This window comes from Ascaphus truei, chromosome 4 (genome assembly GCF_040206685.1).
Source record: "Ascaphus truei isolate aAscTru1 chromosome 4, aAscTru1.hap1, whole genome shotgun sequence".
Lineage (NCBI taxonomy): Eukaryota > Metazoa > Chordata > Amphibia > Anura > Ascaphidae > Ascaphus > Ascaphus truei.
In genome coordinates, this window is record NC_134486.1 from 44,193,512 (window position 1) to 44,220,212 (window position 26,701).

A 26,701-nucleotide genomic window follows, 5' to 3' on the forward strand; every position below is an offset into this window, starting at 1 on the left:
TTCTGATTACACTGATAACTATTTGATCACATACTGTACACTTAGTACCTAATTGCCCAATATTGTTACATGATTTTGTAAAGATTTTAAATAGTAATGTAATACATTTTCCTATTTTGATCTGTGTGCATTGAGGTTATGAACATCCCCTAATCTTGAAAGTATGAAATCATGTACAAATACATTAAAATATAGATTGACCTTACTTTATACCTGCACTATCCACAATTAGCAGTAGATAGCAGTGGAAGATAAGCATTATAATATACAGTAACATCTAACAACCATTTGCTTAGGTAACAAAAGGTAATGTCAGATGAATGAAACATGTCCATTCTACAGTAACTTACCTACTAAAAGTTTATATGATCCATGAGTACTATTATACCATACGAGTTGTACTTTACACAAGTATGAAAATACAAAACATCGTATAGAATATCTGTGATAGGACAAGAAACAAACAGTTCTTTAATATAATGATTATTCAATAAATGCATATAGAATCCCAGTCAATATACTGTAACATACCATTTCTCCCACACATCATTTTTCAGCGTTACTCAATGTTTGACCTTACACCACACTTTTTCTTTGTTGCGATTACCTTTTCTAAAGCATTCCTTTTTGGCAACGTGACAAACTTCGTCTAAATTGAAATTAACAATTACAGTACATTTCCAAATCTGGGACTGTGTCAAGTACATAGTCAATAACGTCTACCGTAAAAGTAGATGATGTAAATGTTTGCAGGAACAGATGCACCTCACTAGAAATGGTCCCTCAGTTGACAGACTTAGCTTTACACATTCTTTGCCTACTTTAAACAGAAGTCATAGGTTTAGCATCCCATTAAGACATACATGGTAAGAAGCACGTGCTCCTATTTTATTTAGCAATTAACTTAAAAAATATCTACCATTAATGCAGAATAACCATAACATATTGAAAAAATAAGGGGGGAAAAAACATCAATGAACTGAAAAATCTAACAGTATCTTTAAAAAAAAAAAAAATGACGTTATATGCCTGTGCCTGTAATCATACTTTGGCATTAATTACACACCAAGCAATTATATTTCTGCCAAGCAGCAATTAATCCCAAATACAACACCAGTGAATGCCAATCTTCTTATTGGTGATATATTTGAATAAATGGTCTCTGTCACAGATATAGATGGGGAAAAAAGCTTCCAGATAGCAACATTTATGATGGTTAGCGTTACATGCAAATCCCCTTTGTTTTTGTGTGCCTAGTATTGTATATTTTAACGTGTCAATAACACACGGAGCTATGTTACTAGGGCCCCAATTTCAAAGAGAAGCTTTTCATTTTAGCATTGAGATGGAGGTTTTAAGAGAAGAAACACAAGTGAACATGCCGATTCTTCCTTTTTTCAATATGATAGACAGCTCAGGACAGGTTACGTTCATATGAACTTTTAACGCCATCCCTATGTAAAAACGAGCCTTCGGTTAAGTTAATCCTTTTTATAGGGGTCAGGTGGAAACATAAACCATTAATAAGAAAAAGGTTTATTATCAGCAAGTATGAAGCACAAAATACAATATTCTAACAGTGCTACACAACTCCAGGATGTGCTGTTTCAATGACTTTGCTGTGCTAAATCGTGTTGTATTTACGCATCTTGTTATCACTTCACTTTTTAACGGTCACTTCTTAGTTTGACAAAACTATTCTTCCTTGATTTTTACACATTCGTAACTTCTTGTAGATTAGATTTTTCATACACTGTGGCACATTACAGTTCTTTTATATCAGGACTCTTTCCAAAGGAAAATACTGATAGCTTTTCTCCGAATGGGACTAAAAGTGCTTCACAATTACAGTACAGGCATACCCCACATTAACATACGCAATGGGTACAGAGCGTGTATGTAAAGTGAAAATGTACTTAAAGTGAAGCACTACCTTTTTCCCACTTATCGATGCATGTACTGTACAGCAATCCTCATATATGTGCATAACTTATGTAAATAACGCATTTGTAACAGGCTCTATAGTCTCCCCGCTTGCGCACAGCTTTGGTACAGGTAGGGAGCCGGTATTGCTGTTCAGGACGTGCTGATAGGCGCATGCGTGAGCTGCCATTTGCCTATTGGGTGATATCCTTACTCGCGAGTGTACTTAAAGTGAGTGTCCTTAAACCGGGGTATGTCTGTATAGTAAGCGGTACACAGGACATAGGAATTTTACAGACGCAGTCCCTGCCCAAATGAGCTTACAACCTATGTTTTGGTGCCTGAGGCACAGGGAGATAAAGTGACAAGCAGCTGACACCGGGAATAGAACCAGGTCCCCCGATTCCCACTCGGTGTCGTTGTATAGAGAGTCAGTCAGCCACTCCTTCTCAATGTTAAATTCATTCTCAATGGTAAATGAATGCAATTTGTCATTTAAAAAAAGTCAATGGTTAATATGAGAGTTTATGGATCACATGTATGGAGAAGGTAAAAAATCTCCACTTGAACAAATTGCTCCCATCTAAGATATACCATGTATATATAATGTATACCATAGAATTGGGTGGCAAAGCTGCTGACATTAAATGCAAAATTCCAATAAAAGATGCTGCTGAAGTGAAATGTGAAAACACTATAATAATTACAATAATAGTAATAATGTATACAACATATAGGCATACTCCGCATTAGCGTACGCAATGGGACCGGAGCATGTATGTAAAGCGAAAATGTACTTAAAGTGAAGCTCTACTTTTTTTCCCACTTATCGATGCATGTACTGTACTGCAATCGTCATATACGTGCATAACTGATGTAAATAACGCATGTGTAACAGGCTCTATAGTCTCCCCGCTTGCGCACAGCTTCGGTACAGGTAGGGAGCCGGTATTGCTGTTCAGGACGTGCTGACAGGCGCATGCGTGAGCTGCCGTTTGCCTATTGGGCGATATGTCCTTACTCGCTAGTGTACTTAAAGTGAGTGTCCTTAAACTGAGATATGTCTGTACAGTATCCAAAGGATCCAAAGACGGCGGGCACACTCCACTCCTTTAAAAATGGTGGTTGGTGTTCCAGCAGGAAGGTGAGAATCCCTGCAGAAATCGCTCCATAGACTTCGAGAACAGTATCCTGTGGCACTCAAAAACTCTGTGACAAGTCAAAGTATGAGTTTTTATTAATGATGCAGACATAATGCACAACGTTTCGGATTTGTCACTTGTACGTGCTCACACCTGAAGAAGGGATTTCTCCGAAACGTTGTGTATTACAGCATGTCCGAATCATTAAAAAGACTTTAAATGTCTATTTGACTTTTGTCACTGAGTTTGAGTGCCACAGGATACAGTTCTCTATTGAAACATACAGTACCCCTTTATTACATTACACTGGATGATGTGTAAGGAAGAGTGCCATATTGTATTCATTCTAACAAAAAAGAGTCATCATTTGACATAAAAATGCCTCTTATTCACATTCCTGAGATGGATGAAAGGATTTAGCTTCTAAAAAGCCATATGTTTAATTTGAGGCAATCGCCCCGTATAGTTTGCAGGCAAAGACAACTATTCCCATAATCTGCAATGTCTGTGGTCATGTTTTCTATAAAATGGTAACGGCGTGACTGGCGTTCGTTCTATAGAGTGAGAGGAAAGTGGCACCTCATACACATACAGTAAAACATCATAATATTTGTACCATGAATACAATCATTTCAGAAGGAAAAGTTCCTGTGTTTCTGACAAAAAGCCCAATACCAGTTCCAAACATGTCAAAATACAGTAACACAGAGAGGTGCGTTACCAGGAGTGCAGCATGTAAAACAAAGAAATACATTTTCCTGGTGAGACCTCATTTGAGATGTTGTGCTCAGTTCTGATTATCACATTTCAGGACACACAGGGACACAGGACTGTGTGCCCAGAATAAACCAAAAAAAAAATCATTCAAAACAAGTGCGGAGATTACTTACACTACAAGTTATGAGAATACTGATAAGACAACAGTTTGCTAATATGGACCACTGTAGCACAGTAACAGACTCTTAATGGCAGTTAACACAATATTAGATAGATAAAGTGCAAGCAAGTGCTCCCTAACGGCAAGGGAGTTATGTATTGAAATGGATTACCTCTGCCAAGTGTAAAACCTGCACTGTTCTTATACAAGATTACGACGATACGAAGTGTGGCTCAAAATGTTATCCATGAATAAATGTACAAAGAGATGCATTAGCTCACAGTGCTGCAAATACACAGAGGCACGCTGAACCCCTAACTCAATGAGGCTGCACACTAATGTTTGTTATGTGATGTCCAGGCAGATGAAGTGAGCTGGGTATAGCTACTCCTGGTAAAAGGGACTACATGATGCATTACGTAACCAAACAGGCGTAATTCAAGTTGACTTTATTTCCTGATTTTACCGTTTCTCTGCTAGGCATCGGTAACGGAGGCAGCGTGTGTGCCAGCTCAATGCCATATGGAAGCAGCCTCACTTTCCAACACTTAAATGAAAGCAGCAAATGGCAAGTTGGAAGAGGATACAAATTGCTTCCTCTTAAATGCTAAAAGGAACAGTAATGTGTGCATAGCCAATCTACATGAAGAGGTTAAGAAAAAATGCAGCAATTATAAGCGGTTAGAATCAGTGCAATATAGGTGTGAAAAATTCCACTTTATTTGCCACCTGTTCTATACATGTGGAGGAGTGAGCAGAAGAAGGGACTTCAGAAGCATTTTCATTGTGTGTTCCACTGTATTTCTGCTTTGAGTCCATATGTGTCGCCACTGGCTGTATGTGTTAAGCAATCTACAGTTGAATGTTAAATGTTAGGCACAAAACTACACTTATTGAAAAAGAGAGCTACTAATGAAGTCTAGCGGGAATTTGGTATTTCTTGTTTTAGCAGCAAACTCAACATTAACAGGTTGACTTGGCAAAGACTAACAAAGCCGAGGAAAGGTGTTTTTGCTGAAGCGGCATGGTGCTTATATTACAGCTTTTGCCAGAGCAGTTCCTGTGTTAAACATACTGTATCGCTAACAGTGCCTAACGATGTTACCAAGTTATCAGCTATCCATTACCAGCATCACCATTCTTTCGCACTAGGTTTTGCAGCAGCTCTGTGTTCCTGCATTATTTAAGGTGGATGGGGAAATTCTGCTATAAGTATCCTCAAGTATTATTCCTCTCGGCCTCACAGAAAAATGCAGCTTGATCGGGGAGACCTAACAAAGTAGTCTCATTTGTCAAGTGGCCAGTGGAGAATTTGTGCGCCTTACACTCATGTGGAATAGTCTACAGCAGCACTTCACATTTTGTTTTTCAGGAGAGTAAAAAAAGCATTTGTAGCATAGGCAAGAGTTCATCAGCTGTCACTTTCAGCAGGAATGCAAAACAATGACAACTTTTATTTGTACTGCTTTACACTGGATGCCTTCTTCACATTGTAAACCCTTTCACTGCTGACAGGGGCCTCAATATTCAAAGTGTCATTGTGATACTGTTTTGTACAGAAGCTTCTGAGACCTCAAACCCCACTTCTCTCCAACACCACATTGATCTTGACAGATTTTGTAGGCACCATCTCTACACACACGCACACACACGCATTTTCTTTAGCATTCAAGAGGCTGATGTGATATCCTGACATAAAGCAGACTGCACAAATAGTTAACGTGGCATGTAGAGAAACAAAAACACACAGGTGAATTAGATGACACAACGAATTCTAGCCAAATGCTGTATTTGCAAGCAGCTTTGATATACTAACCGACCTTCTGCATGCTGCAGCACAAGGAATACAGACTCCTCCGAGATGATGTACTTGTGCAGACACACCATGTTGGGCACACAGCGGGGGATGATGGTCTTTCTGTTCCTGCAGTACTCGCTGCTTTTCCTCAGACCCTGACAGAGAACAGAAAGGTCAGTTGTACCCTCCGTTGCCTTTGGAGCCTGCTGTCCTTTATGTTTATCAACCAAACTAATATATCCAAGTTACTCTGGGCTTTGGAGAAACCACTCATCTGCTCCTCCATGTCTTTCGATCCCCCGAGGCTCCGCTGATGGCATCTGGCAGGTATCCAGAGAACAGGAGATGGCACAAAGCGACCATTAAAATCAATTACATGGGTCAACGTTTTTATAAGACTTTCACTCTCAAACTAAGTCATCAGAGTGACACTTTGTGTGTTCTTTGCTTTGCGACCTTTTTTTTTGTTTTTGCATATATTGCAAAACAAGCCCAAGCTCTAATCACAATAGGATAAGCAGTAATTCATATGGTGTTGTTTTCAGCCCCCAAAAAAATGAAACATCAGTCACTAAGCCTATATTTGGCACACATTTCTCAAAATATATACACGCATTACACAATGCAAGTATAAAACAATAAATCACAATCAATGTTATGCTGTAACACATTGACACTAGGCTCACTCTAGTAAATTGGTTACCAATTGAAAACCTGTTTAATATTTATTTGACTACAATATTTAGAGCTCTGAAAGAGCGCTACTGCCTGGGACAAGACAGCATATTAATTAAAAATCTTGATGTGGCAGTCAAAAGCCAGTCATTTTCAGCTGCTTCTCAGCTGTGCTGAAGTCAGATCATTGCCACATTTGCAGATATCCAAAATAGGACTGTCATGCACCAAACATCCCTATTCCATGTTTTATTTTCATCTGCATATCAGAATCCCATTTGGCAATTAACTGGGCTGGAGTCAAGGACCGTGTTGACAATGCAATTCACTCAAGATAATCATTCAATGTCACCAGTTCTGTCACTTTTTTTTTTTACAATACAGAAGGTCTGATAATGGCCCTTTGTGATTTGCAACATAGAAGCAACAAGAAAAATCTAACACTGAACCTTAAAAGGAAGTAACAGGAACCGCATGCAACTATTCTAATTTTTTTTAATGAAAACTGTATTTATGAATATGTAAAAACAAGATCAGATGCCCAAAACGTAGTTATTTATAAATACTTACCACCAAACATAGGACAATTACTTTTTGTTCTGTCTAGTAATAACTAATCTAAATGTGTAAATTAGTACTTTGCAAACGAAAAAAAGCATTTGGAATTTGCCCGCTACACAGCCTAAGTGATGTTAAATACATACAGATGTTGGGGTTACCCATGTTTATAAATAACATTTACTAAAAAAACACTTACTTTTAAAATAAAGGTCTCTTGGGTTCTTGTATCCAGAACAAGTAGAACCTAAAAAAGTAATTGCAGCAATGATTTAATTCATGCAAAATAAAGAATGTATGTTTATTTAATTGACGTAGGATCACAGTGCTATATATGTGATATAGAACATTATCTACATACCTACCTACCTATCTATATCTATATATATATAAAATACAACTTTATGTGAGAATGTATTGCCAAAGCAGGGCTGTATGTGTCCAAATGGTTTTAATTAGCAATTATGTTTACTGTATACCTTTATACCAATACCATAAGATTTATTTCCTGAAATCCATGTGACATGTTCAGTTACAATACGGTGCTTTGCAATTCGAGACTGCCAATTACCGCCCAGCTTCAGTTCCCTCCCTTGTAACATCATAAGCTTCGAAGCAAATTGCCAACAGCTTTAACAAGTTAACCAAACTAGTGCAATTTGGTCTCACTTCTGAAATTGTGTGAAAGAAATGGTCACCGGTTGTTCGATAATACATTAACACACATTCCCAGCTAGCTCAAACTCCCACACCCACCACATGATCAATATATATTTATGTCAACAAGAGAGCTACTGAGCGTGGCAATTGCATACAACAAGAGACAGGGGGTGCCCAATGCTACATCCCATTGACAAAACATATATGATGAAAAGTATATGCAGGAACAAGACCTATAATGGTTCTTCCCCTCTTACAGAGGTAAAAGGAAGGGTTCACAATGTAGTGTAGTGTAGGACCTGCATTAATTTGGTTATACCTTGATGTTGGTATGCAGGGTTATGACGCTTTGGCCAAAGGGTTTAACTAAATAGCCAAGTATTTAATATTATTATTGAAGTATTTTACTTTATACTTTTCATCATATATGTTTTGTCAATGGGATGTAGCATTGGGCACCCCCTGTCTCTTGTTCGATAATACAGCCTGATCTATACACACTCCTATATTATTGGTGTAATTACAGATAAGTATATTCACTGTACACAATCATATACATGTTATTATTCCAATATAGAAGTGATTTGCACAAAGATGGCAAGTTGCTCTCAAAATGTTGTTATACTTGTACCTGTAATTAGGGAAAAATGACAAATCCTTCATGTTTGGCTTTGTACACAATCTCAACTGTATTTCTGTGACATTTGTATATACAGTGTGTGTGTATATATATATATATATATATATATATATATATATATATTTTTTTTTTACACAAAAAACACACAGAGTAGCTAGCGCTAGGTAGTTAGAATTAAATATAAGTGACTGAATATGCAAATAATACAGTGTATTATATCTATAATATATATATCTATAATATATATATCTATAATATATAAATATATATATATATATATATATATTACACACACACAGTATCTATATATATTGCTACAATAACTAAATGTGCACAATTAGTGGGTTGAACTAATAATCAGTAATATGAACAACCATAAAATTAAATACAAGTGAATAAAGTGTCACATGAAATCCAATAAGGAAATGTCCAACCAGTTCCACAAGATGGTTCAGAGAGACGGATAAAGTTCCAATCAAACAGATCCTTTGGAGCACTTTGCAGCTTCTAAAAGTGGTGTAGCCACCCACTGAAATACCGAAGAACAAAAAACAAAAAGAAGAGCACGTGACTTCAGGGGAGCGATGAAGTCACGTGACTTGACGCATAGAGACATGGTGACGTCGTCACGTGCGGGGGTGTGCGAGGAGGTCCTGTGTCTTCAGAAGTTTCAATCGACTAATTTTCTATACAGCCGATCCACTTATACTGATGTGGGAGACCAAACTGAGGTACCTGTAAGATGCTGTGGGGCCACGTCCGCTCGTGGTAGGAGCTGCAGGTTGCCATGTGCAGTACTCAGGTGCACCCACCCTATCTTGGACCCCTCCACTCCTGTTGATGACTCCCAGATTAGCGATTTCTCTCGTTATATGCTATGGAGCCTGCGCTTCTTTTTAATTTGATAGAAACAAGAACAAAACACCCAACTCCTCTATGACGCACTAACGAACACTATGTTAAGTACCATGTACAAACTGGAGAGCTAAGCTCTTTACCAACACAGAGCCCTGTACTGTACCTGTGTAAGCAGCAGCACTTGTAGTTTGTCGGGTGTCTGTCTCTTTTCCTGGCAAACAGCAGGGGTATGGCGTTGCTTGAACTGCTTTTTGAAGGTGCTGGGTCCTAAATACCTCCCTTCAAGCACTTCACGGGTGTGTGTGTGTCTAATTTTCAAGTCTGAAATCGGGGTGCGTCTTAGAATCGATGTATTTAAAAAAAAAAATTTAAAGTGTTATTTGACCCCCTCCATCTCACTTACCAGGTTTACAGGCGGTAGCAGGAGAGGTCCATCAGCGGAGGAATGAAGTGTGCGCCGGCGGCAGGAGAGGTCCGTCAGCGGAGGAATGAAGTGTGCGCCGGCGGCAGGAGAGGTCCGTCAGCGGAGGAATGAAGTGTGCGCCGGCGGCAGGAGAGCTCCGTCAGCGGAGGAATGAAGTGTGCGGCGGCGGCAGGAGAGGTCCGTGTTCGAGGAAAGCAGTTAAGGCGGTGGAGGGGCGGTGACGGCAGGAGAAGATCAGAACATCAGACCTCAGACCAGAGCGGGAGAAGCGCGGCCGGAACCGGTGTCTGACTTCCGGTGTTACAGCACGCTCCTCCCCAGCCGTTCTCCTATGCCGCGCGTCTCTTGCTCAGGTCTGATGTTCTTCTCCTGCCGTCGCTGCATTCCTCCATGAACACAGATCTCTCCTGCCGCCACCGCACACTGCATTCCTACGCTGACAGACCTTTCCTGCTCCCGCCAACTTCTTTCCTCCGCTGACATACCTCTCCTGCTGCTGCTGCCGCCGCCTGTAAACCTGGTAAGTGAGATGCAGGGTGTCAAATAACACTTTTTTTTCCCTTCTTGATTGTAAGTGCTAAATCGATGGTGCGTCTTACAATCGAGGAAATACGGTAGTGATAAAGGCAAAGGTGAAGTGCTTGAAGGGAGATATATCCTAGAACAGGGGTGCGCAAACTGGGGGGCTAGCCCATTTTTTTTGGGGGGGGGGGGGTGTGGTGGTTACTGAAGCCCCGTGCTCTTCAGCGCGAGGCCTCTGTAGCTCACTTACCTGAATTCAGCTGGCTTTGGACGGCACGTCGTCATGGCAATGCTGCGTCAGCTGGCGACGTGACATGACCCTGCAGGATCATTTGACACGGGATTAAAAGGTAAGGAGGGCGCGACACGGGGAGAGCAGGCGGGGGGTGCAGCGCAGAAATGGTGATGGATGGTACTCGACTGAATTCCAAAGGAAGTTAAAAGACCAAGACAACGACCAAAAGTAAGATGGGAGAATGAAATCAGAAAATTTGTTGGAGCAACGTGCATGAGAGGCTGTAATCGCAGTACCTGTAAGATCATTGGAGAGGCTTTCATCCTGCAATCAAACAGCAAAGCAAAGGATAGATAAACACTTCACCAGACTACATTTCCTATTTTTTATCACAATCTCTTTTCTTATTTCTCACTCCACGGTTGCCCCTTTCTTTTGTTGCCAATATGTTTTTTTCTAGTTGTGCTTAATATTTCAATAAAGAGGAAACACCAGACTAAAACCACTAAAATATTCAGACTCGGCAAAGTTTGTGTACCATCGTATCTAGTGTTAATCTTTGGAGGTCAACCTCTTTTCTGCAATGCACTCCAAATCCCTCTGGCAGCACAAAAGCCAATGTATCTTCAAATCTGGTTTAGGATGCAGTTTGCTGTATTAGAGCTCAGGATTTCTTGATACAGTTCCCACATTGTGTAATCACATTTATTAGTGTCTCATCTGCTGTCCAACATTGGAGGATGCAATAGTCATGGGCATTCTGCTGTGGATCTTGGGCTAAAGCTGAGACTGTTGGTTACAAACCAAAGGACAAACAGATCATTGGGGAATATACCAGCTGTTTACTTGTACTGAAACGCATAAGGGTCATCTTGGATTTGAAGGAGTAGTGTTGTACAGGGTCCTAATTTTTTTTTTTAACTGGGTAACGAGTACCTGGGCAAAATCAATTGTTCTACCCAGCAGGGTACCCGGTTACCCGGCCGGCACTTGCCTGCAGGGACTTCTGTTGCCGTCACCACCATCAGGACTTCTGCTGCTGCTCCTAGGCGTCGCCGCAGTCTTCCTCACCGGTCTTCCTCACCTTCCGTCGCCAGCTGCAGGTAAGTGATGATGTATTTTCAGCTACTCTGACATTACTCACAGCCGGTTCCACTTCTGTTGCCGGGTCCGGGTAATGTCCGGGTAGCTGAAAAAGCGCCGGGTAAGCCGGGTACCGGGTAATTTCCGGGTACTCCGTACATCACTAGACTAGACAACTTGTTGACTGAGCCACTGATTGAGCCACCTTTGCTGAAGCAGGGATATCCTTACAACCTGACCTGTTGGTGGCCCTTGAGGACTGGAGTTGGCCTCCCCTTGAGTAGACAATCTGTAGACCAATTAGAAATCCTTGTGCTTGCGCTCACCAATGGTGATTTGATTTTCATAGCAAAAAAGAGACCCAAGTAGGGATGCTAATGTATCAAAAGTAGGGAGATGCTGTACAGCGCCAAAGGAAATCAAAATGTAACAAAACATACTGTACAAGACAATGACTAAATGTGAGATAACACCAACAATTTCTGGAGCAACAGCAGCAAAGTGTAAAAGGTGCAGTTCCATAAACGTAGTCATTTTTTGGTTTGTTTTTTTGCATAAACACTTTCTTTTTTTTCCTGATCACGTACGTTATAGCCAAATTATTTAGTAGTTGGCATACTGTATATATATATATATATATATATATATATATATATATATATATATATATATATATATATATATATATATATATATATCTGAAAATAGTTTTTTTAAATAAGGGACTAATAAAAATGGCAGACATTCTGATCTTCAAAATCACCGCAAGCCCTGATCACTGTAACTACAGAAAGGCCCAAACATTTGTTTCTAGATTGATAGCATAAGCCCATTACTCGTGATAAAAGCAGCACTGTTTGTATTGTATTTTCACAGTAAGCTTTCAGTTTACAAATGTGCACAGCTACTAAACATGCAAATTATGAAACAACCGTTCACAAGAGAAGAAAGTATTTTCCAATATATGTTCCAAAAAATAACTGCACCTATAATTTCCGTTTCCTGGCTAAATATATGTTTAATGTCTCAACAAGTTTAGGATGGAAAGTTTAAAAAACAGAAAATATCATGAGATATACATGGTGCTTCTTTTAAGCGTTCAGAGCCAATTCCAAAGGTCTGCGTTGTAAATTCGTTATTTTAAAAAAAAAACAAAAGAGTCCCCCTCACAAATATTTAAAATAAATATTTCTCCCATACAGATATAGATAGGAGTCTTTAAAAAAAGCATGTGATCTAGGTGAAGTGAAAATGTTAAGTCATTACATCAGGAACCCACCCCCCCACATTTTTTAGAGCGAGCGAAAGGCCAACATTTGTTTTTTTAATAGTTGCTGTAAGGCAGCTGTGGTCATTACGATATTCTGGATGTCTCTTCTACAAGCAGAGAAGCTTTTAGAACGATGCGGTCATGCTTGGTATAGTTGTACGTTACAGCAACAGTGCGCAAACGGGGGGGGGGGGGGGCGCGAGATTGTTTTTTATGGGGGGGGATAAGGGGGGGACACGCACGGTTGCAGAGGTCCCGTGTCCTCCCCCAATGCATTTAAATAAAATGCCGGGGGACCGTGCGAGGCCTCTGCAACCTCTACTTACCGTGATTCAGCCGGCTCCAGGACGCCTTAACATGGCAACACGGCGTCAAATGACGCAGCGGGGTCATGTGACGTCGCGCGAGGTAAGCAGGGGAGGGTGCAGCAAGGAGGAGAGCAGGCACAGGGGGGCGCAGCAAAAAAGTTTGCGCGCCCTTGTGTTACAGCATGCTCCTTTTTAGAGAAACACATTGTACTTAAACAAACTGTTGTTTTTAAGTAGTAATGGATGCTTCATATTCAATCTCCCCTCCACACTTTCAACATCAATGGGATTACAAAAAATCAGCGTTATGCGGTTTCAGAAGAGGGCTTGGGGAAGAATCTCAATTCTCTGATACATGCAATGTCACACGTGATCCCTCGTTTCTCATATAGAAAGGGTATATTCATTTGACTTGATATTTGCTTTTCCACAGCTCCTCAAAAGCATGCAAACACATCATTAACATCGTCAGGGTTAAAAACAAACAAATGGATGTTTCATATCATAGTTTTCTCAATGAAAATAGAATCATTTCCAACATAATGTAATTGTATGAAAAACCTGTACGACAATAATTCCTATTTTTAAGTCGACACTTCACAAGCAGCATCATTCATTACATTTATATATCACGCTCCCCAGTATGTTTGCAGCTGGATACTGTTCACATTGAAGTAATAAATACAAGAACATATGTGATTTTTTTTATTTATTTTTTAAATGTGCCCTTTGACTGTCAGTTTTTCCCAAACAGGTGTTGCCTAAATGATTATAAATTGGCCTCTGGATACACCTCTTCCACTGAGCCATACAGGACTGGTGATAATATAATTAGACCAAAAAACATCAGGCTGGTGAACGCTTCCCATCTGTTTGGCAATAATGTATAGTTAACAATGGTCTTTAAGTGAAGCACCTTCAACTCGCAGCTCTCAGAGACATTTACGGTGTTGCTTTTAACTCATTTGCTGCTGAAGAAAGCTCAAGCATGTGAGGTTGTATTGTAAAAAGATGTACCTTTAAAGATGTAGTAGTGTTTGCCCAGGCCTTTGGGGTACAGCAAGTCCGTTAAGGAACACCGCTTTTGGCCACTTAAACGCATTATTATGTATATGGCTCCTGCTATTGGTGCAGTCACTTACATATATAAGAGCTGCTACAAAATGAAAGCACTCAGTCATCTAACAGCCCTTTCATAACATTAGTCTGTTTAAGTGTGTTTAATAGCCAAGTAAATTATTATTATTATTATAGTGTTTTTCCAAAATACTTCTGCCAATCTAAGCAACGCTGTACTTGTAAGGGAATCCCTGGCCTGAACAGCTTACAATTCAATTTTGGTGCCTAAGGCACAGGAAAACAACATGACTTACCCAAGATCACAAGCAGAGGTGACACAGAGATTTAACTGGGTTTACTTACTTTAAAGGTAGTGCTCTTACCACTAAGCTATTCCTTCTCTAGCTCAAGTTTTATAGTCTAGACCAGGGGTGCGCAAAGCTGCGCCCCCCCCCCCCCTTTGCCTGCTCTCCTCCCCTGCTCGCTATCTCCCCCCCGACGACGCGGGGTGATGCGACGTCGTGTTGCCATGGCAATGCGACGTCACTTGACGCCAGGTTACCATTGCGACGCGTCGCCGAAGATTAGGTAGGAGAAGTTACAGAGGCCTTGCGCGGTCAACCGGCATTTAATTTAAATGCCTTGGGAGAGAGCGTAGGACCTCTGTAGCCACCGTGCCTCCCTGGGGGGCACGCCATCCAGTTTGCGCACCCCATGTCTCTATACTTGGGATCTATACTTGTTTTGCCTATACTACTTGTTAGTGTGGCTGACACGGATGCCCACCAACAAAGCAGTTTTAGATTTGTTGTTATTCCTGTTGTAGTGGCTATTTGTATCGCTTGACTGTCTTCAGGCTTCCGTCCCTATGCACCTGTATGGACATCATTAATATGATTAGACATTTCAGGGCGTTAACCGTTTGTTGATAGCTATTTAAACAGTGATTACTAGAATGTGAGCTTGGCCCGTAATATAGTGGGGGCGCTCTTGCTGCGCCTCGCGGGCGGCACTTATAGTTGGCTGTGGTTAGCCAGCCATTGTATGCTAGGGCCGCGGAGCCGGGCAATAGCGGGGAAGACTCAAAAAGTACGTTTTCGCGCCGCTACCGCCGGTGTGTGTGTACAATGTCAATAAATATTTTATTCTATTACCAACGTGTCTTTTTTTTTTTTTTCAATTTTAAAAATATATAATAAATTACACACACACACACACACACACACACACACACACACACACACACACACACACACACACACACACACACAACCTGACGCTCCCGGCAGCACGGACCACCATACACACAAAAAGTGTGTGTCATGTGCACACGCGTTCGCACAGGTGCGCGCACCCGCACCTACCATAAAACACATCTTACTCTTTGATAAAGCGCCTCCACAGCGAGAAAAGCGTCAGAGTAATCTACTTGTGTCCGATTTTTGTGGCTATTATGCCTATTAAATAACCAATTTTATTTTTGCCTCCAGCCCTTAACGTCTTTTTGCTGTGCTCTACCTCCCCGCCTTTTATTTTTCTTCACCTAATATGCTGCCCGAACATTACATTATATTGTAGGATTCCAGCAATCCAGTCACGGGTTCAAAAACCAACCACCCCCTTCCAGCAGTGAAGAGGTTTAGAAGTCAGTACTCTTGCTAACAAAGACTTTAGCGATGATTGGAAATATGGCCTTGCATAAAGGGGAGCCTCGCCTCTGAACATCTGGAGAACTCTGCATTTACATGCATCACACTCGGTTTAAGTAATTTCTTAATGAACAATTCTGGGGCTCTGTACAAATATGATCGCTCCATTCACAAAACATCATAAGGAGCCAAATATTCTTTTTTGTTGTTGTTGCTGACTGAAGGCCAATCACTAATGAAGCCGTCGGAATAAAAGGACAGTGGAATAGCTCTGATAACCCCTCGGATAGGAATTGTTCATTTCCAGAGAAGAGTGCAGCAATTTGCCAGGGGGAAAAAATAAATAAATTAAAAAACGCTCATTGGTTTGTTCTGCAATCTAGAAAGACAGAAATCTAATTCTGTGCTAATTTGGTCCAATTGTCCTGCCAGTGAAAGGCTCCTATTAAACCCATCTTCTGTTTTGTGATAAAACATACTACAGGATAACAAATAATGATTAGGAAATAATTACCTTCGATAGAACACCTTACTGCATGAATACAATTAATATATTCCTCCTCCTTGATGATTTTTTCAGCAGTTTAGCAGCGGTGTATTAGCATACAGTACAAAAGGAGACATGACTGCTACTTCTGTCTATAGTGTTATACAGAATGGCCGCCTCTGACAACCTGCACCTTTTCCGATAGCATCATCTGCTCTATAGTCCCTACCACACAATGAAAAACTGAATAGCAAATTCCCTGATCCAATGGTGAGGGATAAAAACACTGAAGTGCCCACTCTAAGAGGCTATTGAATTTCACAATTAGAGGCTATCAGAAGCCTTTGTTATTTTATTAATTTTTTCCCCATCTATTGTCGGTGCTCCTTTTCCCAAAGACATCTACATTACTCATACCACAGAGATGCTGCTGGACTCGTCAGCAACACATACTGACGTCTTCAAGCAGCAATCCATGCTGTTCAGATTTTTGCCATTATAATAACCTGAACTGAAGGGCCTCCCTGAGCCGATTCACAATCCCCCCCAACCTATGGTGCACCCACCCCCCCTACCCCTCCCCCCCTCAGTTTCCTGAAATAATAGCTGTATTCACCACCAAAAAGGTAAAGACTCACTCGGGTGGCCAATAGAAGGTTGCAATGTGATTGGGATAAAGTTGTGACTTTCTATTGGTGTCCCGGTGGCCATATTTGTGATTTTTCGGGGTCAGAACATGGCACAAAACCCTCCGCATATCTCAGGATTTTTCTTTTGGGGACGGTCTTTGGAAGTTGGGGGTCCCAATGAGCCAACTTTGAAGTATTCCCAGTTCAGGGGATACAATTGCCATTTTCTCTTCCGAACCCTTCATGTCAGCACATGACATGAGAGAAGATCCCAAAGCAGTTCCGCCGTTAAATTGGGTCGGGCAAATTATAGTGGTAACGCTGCCTGGAGGATTTTCATTCCAAACGAAGCCTCAGCAGATGCCGATACATCTACTTGATCGTGTTTTGTTAACGTGAGAAAGGATGACCAGGTTGTGGCTTTGCAAATTTGTTATGCAGACGCATGTTGTTTCATAGCCCATAACTTTGCCATTCCTCTGGTGGAATGAGACTTTAATACATTTGGTGGTGAGCTTCCAGATGCCCTATGTGCTTTTTCAATTAAGCTCTTGATACATCTGGCTATTGCCATCTTTGTTGCTGTTTTACCCTTTTGTTGACCGGCAAAAAGAATGCATACAGTACATTTCTGGATCTTCTAAAGGACTCTCCTTCCTTTCTGATTCTGTCAACGTAGGCTTTGAGAACCCCAACAACATCTAGGGAGAGTGTAAACACTGTTCTCATTCTTGGGATTTAGGCAGAAGGAAGTAATACTACTATTTCTTCATTAATATGAAATGATAAAACCACGTTTGCATAAAAAGGCAGTGTTGTCCTGAGGGCAACCTTATCCTGCTGACAAATGCAAAAATGAGGGTCGCACGACAGTCTTGCTGAAGCGATAGCCACGAGAAAAATGTTTTTAATGTTAAACATTTGATAGATATCGCCTGTAGTGGTTCAAAATGGGATCTTCGTAATGCTTGCAAGACCAAATTTAAATTCCATGGGGGATTTGGATTTATTATTGAAAGTCTTAATTTGCTTAACTTTAAATGAATTGTGTATAAATACACGTATACAGGCGGTCCTCGGTTATCTGACCCACAAACCGCCGAATCCAATGTTAATCTGCATCAGATAATGCGTTCGGCGGAATGCATTGTGACGCGTTGGATAATCCATTCGACGTTTAACGGAACGCCGGATAGTGAGGAGCACCTGTACATACACACACACACACGCAGTGTGAATGTGTGTGTGTGTGTGTGTGTGTGTGTGTGTCTATATACATGTATACATGTATGTATATGTATTATTGTGACATAGTCCCAGGATAGTAGGCAGATTTCTGTCAGATTTATAACATACATAGTGTGGATATGATTCGCTCCACAGATTCACAGTCACTAAGGCTGGTGGATAGGAAATCCAAAAGGTGACATTGTGTGCTCATTTGCTTGTCATTTCCCAGAATCCCTTGCTGCAGTGGAAGCACTTTATGCGAGGTGATAATGGTTGAAAGTCAGGGTTGCAGACCTGTCTAAGACATGTGAATGTGCTCAAAAGCGATATTCTTTATTGTATGTATGTATGTCTATATATATATATCTACATACATACATACATAGAAATGTGGACTCAGAACTACAGAATATAATCATTTCAGCTGTGAGTGTTGAACCATCTGGAATAGATAGGGAAGCCGGACCATTGCTGGAAGTGTCCCAATGTTGTCAGTAATAATACACTGTACAGGCTGCGTGCGTAGCTACACTGTGGCAACTCATCAAGGATGTGTGATGACAAGCCTAGTTGCTAGAAACAAAGTCACATGTCCCGACGCATTTCGGCATCAAACATGGTGACGTCATCAGGGAGTGTGACTTTAGGCTCCCAACCCATGGTTTAATTAGGCAAGGCATCACAGAGCAATTTGTAATCATATCATAATTAATTGATTTTAAAAGCAATTTTGTTATATAGTCACCAGTGGGCAATCCCGCAGATGATGTGGATGAAAGACAATTTCACAGCAGGTTCAACGTGAACTCATTCCAGCAGAGTCCCAAGAGGAAGGAAAATCCTTAGCATCAGGAGAGTTCAAATCTCCCGGCCTACAACCACACAGAGCAGGACACGGCCTCGTCTAGCTCGTTGCGTGATGATGCCGTAGCCCAATGCATTTCGTCACAACATGGCAACTTCTTCAGGGATAGTAAGTGTAATCTACAGACACTTTAAATAGCCAGCTGAATGCCTCCAATATCTTTGCTGCAAGCTGACATTTCCAACGCCAGCTCTAAAATCGACGAAGTTATGGAAATGTAAAAATACACAGCTATACTTAACCAATCCAATTCAAAGTTTTATTTCAAGTCTGGCAGCCTATGACTTTCATATGCAAATAACTTCTCAACTTCAGATTATTATTAGCATTTATTTGTAAAGCACCAACCTATTCTGCAGCGTAGTACAGTGGGGAATTACTCCGGTTGACATTTAACATACTTATACACAATAAGCTGGTTTAATATTATAATTTATTCTTAATAGTTACTGTATCTCGTGCTACTAAATTTAAAGGTGTCTTAGATACCTAAAAGTGCTCAGAACGTGGGGTTTTTACAAATGACTATTTAATGAGCGAGGTTGTGTACCAATTTTTGATTACAAGATGTTTACGTTTGGATAAAACTACTAATAATAATATAGTAAATCATGCCCATAACTAGAAAAAATGTGAAATGAATGCAAGTGACTAACTATAGAAACTGAACTGAATAGTGGCTTTAAAAAAAAAAAAAGTTAATTTCAGAATATTTTTAATGCATCCAAATTACAAAATGTTTACTATGCTAATTTTTTTTTTCATTAAAAAAATATTTCTGTTGTCAAATCCTTTCATATGCACTGCTGATCCATCATCAAACGTTAACTTTCCAACTAAACACCAGTATAGCCGGTGGCAGCCTGAAGGTTTACCATCTGCTGCCACCCAAAGTCACTGTGGCCACCTTCAGAACATATGCATCAAAGCCCTGAGACACGAGATGGAAGGAATATCGGAGAAGTCAGCATAAGGGGAGGCGCAGACCCGGAGGCAGGCAACAGGCAAGCCCACAGAAAAAGAGAGCATGGTGAGCCATTTGTCACCTTATAAAACAACCAGCCAAGGTCACAAGGGACATTACTTGATGAACTACAGTATGAGTGAGAAAGCAGTATGATGCCACAATGGTGGTTTTAAGAGCAAATGTAATGTTCCCGCAGAAAAATGTCAGTGTGAAAACTAATACTGTATATTGCCATACACTTCCAGAACCCAAATCTACTTCTTGTTAATACAATTATGAACAGAGAACCTCAATATGCCTCTGCCTGTGTGATTGTGTTTCTCCTGCACCTATTGCTCACACGAAAAGCTTATAGCAGTGGTTCCCAAACTTTTTCGGTTCAAGGCTCCCCAAGGCGATGAGGATTTTTCCACGGCGCCCAAAGTAAAAACAAAGTTGTATATACATACCTAACAGTTGCAGTGCACAGTTGGTGTCTCTCAAGCACACACTCTCCCACACTCTCAGACACAGACTCTCCCACACTCTCAGACAGACTCTCCCACACCCTCAGACACAGACTCTCCCACACACACTCTCAGACACACACTCTCCCACACACACTCTCAGACACAGACTCTCAGACAGACTCTCCCACTCTCAGACACAGACTTTCCCACACTCAGACACACACTCTCTCTCAGACACACACTCTCTCTCAGACACACACTCTCTCTCAGACACACACACGCTCTGTAAGGAATCGGGGAACACGCCCCCTGCGGTGTGCTCCCTCCTTACCTGCCGCATCTCAGCTCCCGCTCTCCTTATAGAGCATGCACGCACCCGCGGTTCCCTACTCGGGAGGGGGGGGGAAGGGGGAGGAGGAGGGAGGGGGGAGGAGGAGGGAGGGGGGAGGAGGGGGGGGAGGGGGGAGGAGGAGGGAGGGAGGGGCGAGGAGGAGGGAGGGAGGGGCGAGGAGGAAGGAGGAGGGGGGGAGAGGGAGGAGGGAGATGGGGGGAGGAAGAGGGGAGGAGGGAGGAGGGAGGGGGGAGGGAGGGGCGAGGAGGAGGGAGGGGCGAGGAGGAGGGAGGGAGGGGCGAGGAGGAGGGAGAGAGGGGCGAGGAGGAGGGAGGGGCGAGGAGGAGGGAGGGGCGAGGAGGAGGGAGGGGCGAGGAGGGAGGGAGGAGGGAGGGAGGAGGGAGGGAGGAGGGGGGAGGAGGGAGGGAGGAGGGGCGAGGAGGGGCAAGGAGGGAGGGAGGAGGGGCGAAGAGGGAGGGAGGAGGGGCGAGGAGGAGGGAGGGAGGGGCGAGGAGGAGGGAGGGAGGAGGGAGGGGCGAGGAGGAGGGAGGGAGGAGGGAGGGGCGAGGAGGAGGAAGGGAGGGGCGAGGAGGGAGGAGGAGGGGGGGAGAGGGAAGGGGGACAGGGGGAGGAGGGGGGGGAGGAGGAAAGGCAGGAGATCCTTCCAGGACAGGCAAATGTAAAACTCCGATACACAGATACACACACAGATACACACACACACAGATAAACACACATTGGAGAGCAGTGGAGAGCAGAGGCAGTGACGGATGTGAGTGACTGGGGGGAGGAGGGGGGGGGGAGGAGGGGAGGGGGAGGAAAGGCAGGAGATTCGTCCAGGGCAGGCAAATGTACAACTCACTCCCCCAAGCACCCCCGCTACCTTCTCCTATCACCCGGGCAGAAGGAGACGGGACACCACGCAGCCACCAGCAGACAGAGGAGCCAGGAGCGGGAAGGCAGACACACACACTCACCGTGTGCTCTGCACAAAGCGGAAGCCCCGCCCCGGCATACTCTGACCTGCAGCCAATCCCCTGCGGCCCTGGCCGGCATTAAGGAGGGATGGTGGGGAGGGATAATCGGAGGGATGGTGGGGAGGGATAATCGCGGCGCCCCTCTAGGCAAGCAACGGCGCACCACTGGCTTATAGCCTTTCTGCCAAATAGAACGGTTTTCTGATCGCGTTTGGAAAGTGCCACGGAACAGTTTTGTTTTTGTAGGACTTTTTGGGTAGTTTGTATTTTCCGAGTAGAAGAAAAATTAGATAAGATTTAGAAGTTTGTAGCCATGCTGATTTGTTTAATATGCATCATGTTCATGTTTAAAGAGGTGGTCAAGTATCGGCTGCTGCTTCTTTACAACCAATTTCCCAAGCAACACAGCAGGAAAACAGTATGCATGAACCACTAAGCTTTTACTTAGCTAAATTCGAAAAGTGGTGGTTTTGAAAAAGCTTTACTAATTTGCCAATAACATGTTAATACATAAAGACTCAGAGAATGACCACTTCGCCAAGAGTGAAACTCAAAGTGAAAATATTAGAAACCAAGCATTAAAAAAAAATCAACTGAGAACAATTACGTTTCCTCTTGCAATCTGTAGATTGCTTTGGTTACATTTTAAAAGCTGCAGTTCAAGCAGTTTTCTATGTGTGTTTTTTTTTTTTAAATAAAGCAGTTCTCTACTATGAGAAAAAAAATGTAAAAGACATTTTTTATGTATCATAATGTAGCAAGCATTTTTTGTTTCTATAGCAACCATTTACAAAGTTACATCCCCTTCCTCTTCTGAAACAGGCTCTGGCACACCCTTTTTTGAGCCCTGCCCTCTCTCTAGCAGTGCATCAATTGTATCTAGTGACTGCCTGGTCACATGATCATCCCCACAGAACTTTGCATCTTGGGTCCTCTTCTGCAGCACCGACAGCAATTTAGTGAAACCCCTGAGCCGAATGTTCGCTGATCGATTACAGGAGAACGGATTGATCGGCAACTTAGCTAATTACTTGTTAGTGTGCAGATTGTATTGATGCACAAATTGAATGGAATTATTTATTTATTTTAAACGGCAGCTTGAACTGCAGCTTTAATTCAAATAATTTACAAAAAAATAAAATAAAAAAAATATTGCAACTTTTCATTTGAGTTACTGCATTTGAAATGAGTCCAGTATGTATTTGGCAAACCTGTGACGTTTCATAATAAAACCTGTATGTTCTAATCAAAAGTTTATTGAAAACCTGTATTTATGCGTTGGGGGACAATAATTGTGATTTAATGATTGGCGTCATGGAAGCCAGCTTCATTCTGAGCAAAGAAGAGGAAACCTGTTTATAGATTTACCTTTACTTCTAACCGCTTTGCAAAGTAAAAGAAGCCATACTTCAAATGCGGAAGCTCATATTTATATTTTCACAATCAATCACGTATTTCTTCGACAGCACTGCAAGCACAATTTGCATACCAGCCATAACCACCTTATAATCTAATCAGGCATGTCCAGAAGCACAAGATCATGAATGGGCCGTAATGGCTTGCGGTGTAGGGCCACTTAGTAAGTATAGCCCTTAATTACTTGTCCGGGATCACAAAGTACAGCTCAACCCCGTTATAGCGCGATCCACTACAACGCGAATCCGCTTATAACGCGGCCTGAGCATGGCTCCCGAATTGAAAGCCTCAATTTTGCCGCCTTATCTGCATCTCAAATCCTCCATTTTGCCACCTTACGCTCTCCTGTTCCAGCAGTCCTGTCCACGTGCTCATCTCTCTCCTCCTCCTGCTGTCCACGTGCTCATCTCTCTGCTCTCTTGCCGTCATTTTTTTCTCTCAAACATTCAATTCAATGCTTTATTGTCTACCAGACACAGACACACAATTAAACATTAATACATTTTGTACAAAACACATGCAGTGATTGAACTCGGGACCTTCTGATACCAATGCCTTGCCTCTTACCTCTACACCATAGGCTTGGTGTGACAAGACATACCCTTAATAATTTTAAATTATATTATACCATATCATACAGGAATTGAACCAAGGACCCTTTCTTATGTTGGTTAAGATTTCTATCTCTATACCACAGAAGCTGTGTGATGTCATAGACATCTAGAAATAGACTTATCATTTAACACTGACATGTACCCTGTGGCACTGTGTTGTAGAGGATAAATATATTTATAGTGTATGTCTTGTCACACCAAGCCTATGGTGTAGAGGTAAGAGGCAAGGCATTGGTATCAGAAGGTCCCGAGTTCAATCCCTGCATGTGTTTTGTACAAAATGTATTAATGTTTAATTGTGTGTGTTTGAAAAAAAACAATGGCGCAAGAGAGCAGAGAGATGAGCAAGTGGACAGCAGGAAGAGGAGAGCACTGGTAAGGCGGCAAAATGGAGGCGAATGAAATCTGTAATGAGGAGGCTCGATGCCGGTGAAATTTGAACGCGACCCCGGTTGTAACGCGGTCTCGGAGTTGTGGACCCCAAGTACCGCGTTATAACGGGGTTGAGCTGTATGTAGTTTGTAACCATGATTTTCTAATTTATAGCTATTACAGTAAAGTAATGTACCAAATGTAAATTAGTTTAGCTCAGTGGGCACAATGGTCTGACGTAATCGATGATGAGAGATTAGTAGCTCACTAGGGGTAAATCCTCAGAGGTCCATTAAATCTGGGCTACTAACATGACGTTACCTAAACGGGTAACATCCATTAGTTTTGCTCAGTTTAACAGTATCCACAAAGCTAGTGATAAGCAAAAACAACGGCCGTTCAGCAAACTAGCATCATTACGTTGGATGTATTAACTGGGATTTTCATAGCACAGAAATGCGTTACCTTTTAACTGTTTGCACTGCATATGCACATTGGCAAAACTATAAAGTTAATTCCAATTAATTCCACGTGCGTTACAGGCGATATTACCCAGGGGGCCTAATGAGGCCGACAGTTCTGTTCCGAAAGAGGAGGAGATGATTTCTTGTAAATAGTTTTGATATTTTCCCATTTAATTGTTTCTGACTTTATTTTTCGCATACAGTGAAGTAACGGTGTGTGAATAAAAGTTTTGTGCACAACTTTTGTTTCTTATTAATGTTATAATATGTATAAACATTATTTTTTACACCCATACTTAATACAGTCAAGATTATACACCATATTCGGTCAGCCAAACGTATCCTCCACTCATGTAACAGAGGTTTACCCACAGCACCCAAAGTAAATAACTTGCAGGTACAAGTAATGAGAAAAAAAATCTCTAATCGTCAATAGTGTAAACGCACATCAAAAGGAAAATGACAGAAAAACAATATACAAGGTAATGCTGGAAAAACAGTGTCCCAAAGACCCCATTCTAATCTCAGCGCCCACGAAATGGGAAGAAAGGGGAAACAGCGCACACTAAAAAAATGAACATCCAATCCCAAAACACCACAATAACACGAATAATGCTGAAGAAATACAAATCATGAATGCCAGGACAAGTATGATAGCTATAGGAAAACAAAGTGTCCAATAGAGGGTGTCTACCTTTCGGGCACTGTGGCCCTTCTTCAAACCCATTCCCACCTATCAGTGGTACAGTACTTCTCTAAAACAGGACCTCTGGCACATCCAAGAAAAAATAAACAAGATACTCAATCCCAGGTGATCAAAGTGCTGCAACAAGCAATCCACCGCATCCGTAACTGCTTCTCAGTATCATCTTCCACTGCATCCATAACTGCTTCTCAGCATCATCTTCCACTGCATCCGTAACTGCTTCTCAGCATCATCTTCCACTGCATCCGTAACCGCTTCTCAGCATCATCTTCCACTGCATCCGTAACTGCTTCTCAGCATCATCTTCCACTGCATCCGTAACCGCTTCTCAGCATCATCTTCCACTGCATCCGTAACCGCTTCTCAGCATCATCTTCCACTGCATCCGTAACCGCTTCTCAGCATCATCTTCCACTGCATCCGTAACTGCTTCTCAGCATCATCTTCCACTGCATCCGTAACCGCTTCTCAGCATCATCTTCCACTGCATCCGTAACCGCTTCTCAGCATCATCTTCCACTGCATCCGTAACCGCTTCTCAGTATCATCTTCCACTGCATCCGTAACCGCTTCTCAGTATCATCTTCCACTGCATCCGTAATTGCTTCTCAGCATCATCTTCCACTGCATCCGTAACCACTACTCAGCATCATCTCCCACTGCATCCGTAACCGCTTCTCAGCATCATCTTCCACTGCATCCGTAACCGCTTCTCAGCATCATCTTCCACTGCATCCGTAACTGCTTCTCAGCATCATCTTCCACAGCATCCGTAACTGCTTCTCAGCATCATCTTCCACTGCATCCGTAACCGCTTCTCAGCATCATCTTCCACTGCATCCGTAACCGCTTCTCAGTATCATCTTCCACTGCATCCGTAACCGCTTCTCAGTATCATCTTCCACTGCATCCGTAATTGCTTCTCAGCATCATCTTCCACTGCATCCGTAACTGCTTCTCAGCATCATCTTCCACAGCATCCGTAACTGCTTCTCAGCATCATCTTCCACTGCATCCGTAACCGCTTCTCAGCATCATCTTCCACTGCATCCGTAATCGCTTCTCAGCATGATCTTCCACTGCATCCGTAACCGCTTCTCAGCATCATCTTCCACTGCATCCGTAACTGCTTCTCAGCATCATCTTCCACTGCATCCGTAACCACTACTCAGCATCATCTCCCACTGCATCCGTAACTGCTTCTCAGCATCATCTTCCACAGCATCCGTAACCACTTCTCAGCATCATCTCCCACTGCATCCGTAACTGCTTCTCAGCATCATCTTCCACTGCATCCGTAACTGCTTCTCAGCATCATCTTCCACTGCATCCGTAACTGCTTTTCAGCATCATCCTCCACTGCATCCTTAACCGCTTCTCAGCATCATCTTCCACTGCATCCGTAACTGCTTCTCAGCATCATCTTCCACTGCATCCGTAACCGCTTCTCAGAATCATCTTCCACTGCATCCGTAACTGCTTCTCAGCATCATCTTCCACTGCATCCGTAACT

General features: G+C 42.2%; 1 protein-coding gene across 3 annotated transcripts in view; it reads right to left on the reverse strand.

The window, feature by feature from the left end:
* RPS6KC1 (ribosomal protein S6 kinase C1) overlaps positions 1 to 26,701 on the reverse strand; it is a 153,720-nt gene that overhangs the window by 55,706 nt on the left and 71,313 nt on the right. For all 3 annotated transcript variants that reach the window (XR_012800890.1, XM_075595641.1, XM_075595643.1), the window contains exons 10-11: positions 7,173 to 7,220; positions 5,763 to 5,895 (exon numbers count right to left, since the gene is read on the reverse strand). Coding sequence is in view for 2 of the 3 variants with exons in the window: in XM_075595641.1 (XP_075451756.1) it covers positions 5,763 to 5,895; positions 7,173 to 7,220 (181 nt within the window). In the remaining variant the exon portion in view is untranslated. The remainder of the gene's footprint in view (positions 1 to 5,762; positions 5,896 to 7,172; positions 7,221 to 26,701) is intronic.